The sequence below is a fragment of the Oncorhynchus clarkii genome, unplaced genomic scaffold (assembly GCF_045791955.1).
Source record: "Oncorhynchus clarkii lewisi isolate Uvic-CL-2024 unplaced genomic scaffold, UVic_Ocla_1.0 unplaced_contig_1473_pilon_pilon, whole genome shotgun sequence".
Taxonomy (NCBI): domain Eukaryota; kingdom Metazoa; phylum Chordata; class Actinopteri; order Salmoniformes; family Salmonidae; genus Oncorhynchus; species Oncorhynchus clarkii.
The window spans coordinates 75001-80000 of NW_027258074.1; the positions used below are offsets into that span (position 1 = coordinate 75001).

The 5000-nt window shown below is 40.5% G+C and overlaps 1 protein-coding gene across 1 annotated transcript in view; it reads left to right on the top strand.

The window, feature by feature from the left end:
• Positions 1 to 5000, top strand: part of LOC139395224 (ankyrin-2-like) — a gene marked incomplete at its 3' end in the record, with an annotated part of 97071 nt that overhangs the window by 27833 nt on the left and 64238 nt on the right. The window contains exon 13 of the mRNA XM_071142870.1: positions 1556 to 1753. Coding sequence (XP_070998971.1) covers positions 1556 to 1753 — 198 coding nt within the window. The remainder of the gene's footprint in view (positions 1 to 1555; positions 1754 to 5000) is intronic.

Consider the following 5000-nt stretch of genomic DNA (forward strand, 5'->3'; position numbering starts at 1 on the left):
TACGGATCTAATACACACACACACTGGTACAGACCTAATACACACACACACACACTGGTACAGACCTAATACACACACATACACACACACACACACACACACACACACACACACACACACACACACACACACACACACACACACACACTGGTTAAAACCTAATACACAAACACACACACAAACACACACACATACACACACAAACACACAAACACACACACACACACACACACATACACAGACAGACATACAGAGAAACACACTGGTACAGATCTAATACAACAGCTAGGTTGTTTGAATGTTTCCCCCCAACGTTGCTGTGTGTTGTGTTTCTGTGTGTTGTGTTTCTGTGTGTTGTGTTTCTGTGTGTTGTGTTTCTGTGTGTTGTGTTTCTGTGTGTTGTGTTTCTGTGTTGTGTTTCTGTGTGTTGTGATTCTGTGTGTTGTGATTCTGTGTGTTGTGTTTCTGTGTGTTGTGTTTCTGTGTGTTGTGTTGCCGTGTGTTGTGTTGCCGTGTGTTGTGTTTCTGTGTGTTGTGTTTCTGTGTGTTGTGTTTCTGTGTGTTGTGTTTCTGTGTGTTGTGATTCTGTGTGTTGTGATTCTGTGTGTTGTGTTTCTGTGTGTTGTGTTTCTGTGTGTTGTGATTCTGTGTGTTGTGTTTCTGTGTTGTGTTTCTGTGTGTTGTGATTCTGTGTGTTGTGTTTCTGTGTGTTGTGTTTCTGTGTGTTGTGATTCTGTGTGTTGTGTTGCCGTGTGTTGTGTTTCTGTGTGTTGTGATTCTGTGTGTTGTGATTCTGTGTGTTGTGTTTCTGTGTGTTGTGATTCTGTGTGTTGTGTTTCTGTGTGTTGTGTTGCCGTGTGTTGTGTTTCTGTGTGTTGTGATTCTGTGTGTTGTGATTCTGTGTGTTGTGTTGCCGTGTGTTGTGATTCTGTGTGTTGTGATTCTGTGTGTTGTGATTCTGTGTGTTGTGTTTCTGTGTGTTGTGATTCTGTGTGTTGTGTTTCTGTGTGTTGTGTTGCCGTGTGTTGTGTTTCTGTGTGTTGTGATTCTGTGTGTTGTGTTGCCGTGTGTTGTGATTCTGTGTGTTGTGATTCTGTGTGTTGTGATTCTGTGTGTTGTGTTTCTGTGTGTTGTGATTCTGTGTGTTGTGATTCTGTGTGTTGTGTTTCTGTGTGTTGTGATTCTGTGTGTTTTGATTCTGTGTGTTGTGATTCTGTGTGTTGTGTTTCTGTGTGTTGTGATTCTGTGTGTTGTGTTTCTGTGTGTTGTGATTCTGTGTGTTGTGATTCTGTGTGTTGTGTTTCTGTGTGTTGTGATTCTGTGTGTTGTGATTCTGTGTGTTGTGTTTCTGTGTGTTGTGTTTCTGTGTGTTGTGTTTCTGTGTGTTGTGTTTCTGTGTGTTGTGTTTCTGTGTGTTGTGTTTCTGTGTGTTGTGTTTCTGTGTGTTGTGACTCTGTGTGTTGTGATTCTGTGTGTTGTGTTTCTGTGTGTTGTGTTTCTGTGTGTTGTGACTCTGTGTGTTGTGATTCTGTGTGTTGTGTTTCTGTGTGTCCAGAATGGCTTCACCCCGCTGCACATCGCCTGCAAGAAGAACCGCGTGAAGGTGATGGAGCTGCTGGTGAAATACGGAGCCTCGGTCCAGGCCGTCACGGAGTCTGGCCTGACCCCCGTCCACGTCTCAGCCTTCATGGGTCACCTCAACATGGTGCTGCTGCTGCTACAGAACGGGGCCTCGCCGGACGTCTGCAACATCGTCAGTACCGATCGAATCACAACGTTACCGGTCCTTAACAGATGTTATTACGGGGGGTAGTGAAATGCCTGTGTTTCTAGCTCCAATAGTGCAGTAATATCTAGCTAAATGCTTGTGTTCCTAGCTCCAACAGTGCAGTAATATCTAACTTAATGCCTGTGTTTCTAGCTCCAACAGTGCAGTAATATCTAACTTAATGTTTGTGTTCCTAGCTCCAACAGTGCAGTAGTATCTAACTAAATGCTGGTGTTTCTAGCTCCAACAGTGCAGTAATATCTAACTTAATGATTGTGTTCCTAGCTCCAACAGTGCAGTAATATCTAACTAAATGCTGGTGTTTCTAGCTCCAACAGTGCAGTAATATCTAGCTAAATGCTTGTGTTTCTAGCTCCAACAGTGCAGTAATATCTAGCTAAATGCTTGTGTTCCTAGCTCCAACAGTACAGTAATATCTAACAATGCTTGTGTTTCTAGCTCCAACAGTGCAGTAATATCTAGCTAAATGCCTGTGTTCCCAGCTCCAACAGTGCAGTAATATCTAACTAAATGCTTGTGTTTCTAGCTCCAATAGTGCAGTATTATCTAGCTTAATGCTGGTGTTTCTAGCTCCAACAGTGCAGTAATATCTAGCTAAATGCTTGTGTTTCTAGCTCCAATAGTGCAGTAATATCTAGTGAAATGCTTGTGTTTCTAGCTCCAACAGTACAGTAATATCTAACTTAATGCTTGTGTTTCAAGCTCCAACAGTGCAGTAATATCTAGCTTAATGCTTGTGTTTCTAGCTACAACAGTGCAGTAATATCTAGCTAAATGCTGGTGTTTCTAGCTCCAACAGTGCAGTAATATCTAGCTTAATGCTTGTGTTTCTAGCTCCAACAGTGCAGTAATATCTAGCTTAATGCTTGTGTTTCTAGCTCCAACAGTGCAGTAATATCTAGCTTAATGCTGGTGTTTCTAGCTCCAACAGTGCAGTAGTATCTAATTAAATGCTGGTGTTTCTAGCTCCAACAGTGCAGGAATATCTAGCTTAATGCTTGTGTTCCTAGCTCCAACAGTGCAGTAGTATCTAACTAAATGCTTGTGTTTCTAGCTCCAATAGTGCAGTAGTATCTAACTAAATGCTTGTGTTTCTAGCTCCAACAGTGCAGTAATATCTAACTAAATGCTTGTGTTTCTAGCTCCAACAGTACAGTAATATCTAGCTTAATGCTTGTGTTTCTAGCTCCAACAGTGCAGTAATATCTAGCTTAATGCTTGTGTTCCTAGCTCCAACAGTGCAGTAATATCTAACTAAATGCTTGTGTTTCTAGCTCCAATAGTGCAGTAGTATCTAATTAAATGCTGGTGTTTCTAGCTCCAACAGTACAGTAATATCTAACTAAATGCTTGTGTTTCTAGCTCCAATAGTGCAGTAGTATCTAATTAAATGCTGGTGTTTCTAGCTCCAACAGTGCAGTAATATCTAACTAAATGCTTGTGTTTCTAGCTCCAATAGTGCAGTAGTATCTAATTAAATGCTGGTGTTTCTAGCTCCAACAGTACAGTAATATCTAGCTAAATGCTGGTGTTTCTAGCTCCAACAGTGCAGTAGTATCTAATTAAATGCTGGTGTTTCTAGCTCCAACAGTACAGTAATATCTAACTAAATGCTTGTGTTTCTAGCTCCAATAGTGCAGTAGTATCTAATTAAATGCTGGTGTTTCTAGCTCCAACAGTGCAGTAATATCTAGCTTAATGCTTGTGTTTCTAGCTCCAACAGTGCAGTAATATCTAGCTTAATGCTGCTGTTTCTAGCTCCAACAGTGCAGTATTATCTAGCTTAATGCTGGTGTTTCTAGCTCCAACAGTGCAGTAATATCTAGCTTAATGCTGGTGTTTCTAGCTCCAACAGTGCAGTAATATCTAATTAAATGCTTGTGTTTCTAGCTCCAACAGTGCAGTAGTATCTAACTAAATGCTTGTGTTTCTACCTCCAATAGTGCAGTAGTATCTAATTAAATGCTGGTGTTTCTAGCTCCAACAGTGCAGTAATATCTAGCTTAATGCTTGTGTTTCTAGCTCCAACAGTGCAGTAATATCTAGCTTAATGCTGGTGTTTCTAGCTCCAACAGTGCAGTATTATCTAGCTTAATGCTGGTGTTTCTAGCTCCAACAGTGCAGTAATATCTAATTAAATGCTTGTGTTTCTAGCTCCAACAGTGCAGTAGTATCTAACTAAATGCTTGTGTTTCTAGCTCCAATAGTGCAGTAGTATCTAATTAAATGCTGGTGTTTCTAGCTCCAACAGTGCAGTAATATCTAGCTTAATGCTTGTGTTTCTAGCTCCAACAGTGCAGTAATATCTAGCTTAATGCTGGTGTTTCTAGCTCCAACAGTGCAGTAATATCTAGCTAAATGCTTGTGTTTCTAGCTCCAATAGTGCAGTATTATCTAGCTTAATGCTGGTGTTTCTAGCTCCAACAGTGCAGTAATATCTAACTAAATGCTTGTGTTTCTAGCTCCAACAGTGCAGTAATATCTAGCTTAATGCTGGTGTTCCTAGCTCCAACAGTGCAGTAATATCTAACTAAATGCTTGTGTTTCTAGCTCCAATAGTGCAGTATTATCTAGCTTAATGCTGGTGTTTCTAGCTCCAACAGTGCAGTAATATCTAGCTAAATGCTTGTGTTTCTAGCTCCAATAGTGCAGTATTATCTAGCTTAATGCTGGTGTTTCTAGCTCCAACAGTGCAGTAATATCTAGCTAAATGCTTGTGTTTCTAGCTCCAATAGTGCAGTATTATCTAGCTTAATGCTGGTGTTTCTAGCTCCAACAGTGCAGTATTATCTAGCTTAATGCTGGTGTTTCTAGCTCCAACAGTGCAGTAATATCTAGCTAAATGCTTGTGTTTCTAGCTCCAATAGTGCAGTATTATCTAGCTTAATGCTGGTGTTTCTAGCTCCAACAGTGCAGTATTATCTAGCTTAATCCTGGTGTTTCTAGCTCCAACAGTGCAGTAATATCTAACTTAATGTTTGTGTTCCTAGCTCCAACAGTGCAGTAATATCTAGCTAAATGCTTGTGTTTCTAGCTCCAATAGTGCAGTATTATCTAGCTTAATGCTGGTGTTTCTAGCTCCAACAGTGCAGTAATATCTAGCTTAATGCTGGTGTTTCTAGCTCCAACAGTGCAGTATTATCTAGCTTAATGCTGGTGTTTCTAGCTCCAACAGTGCAGTAATATCTAGCTTAATGCTGGTGTTTCTAGC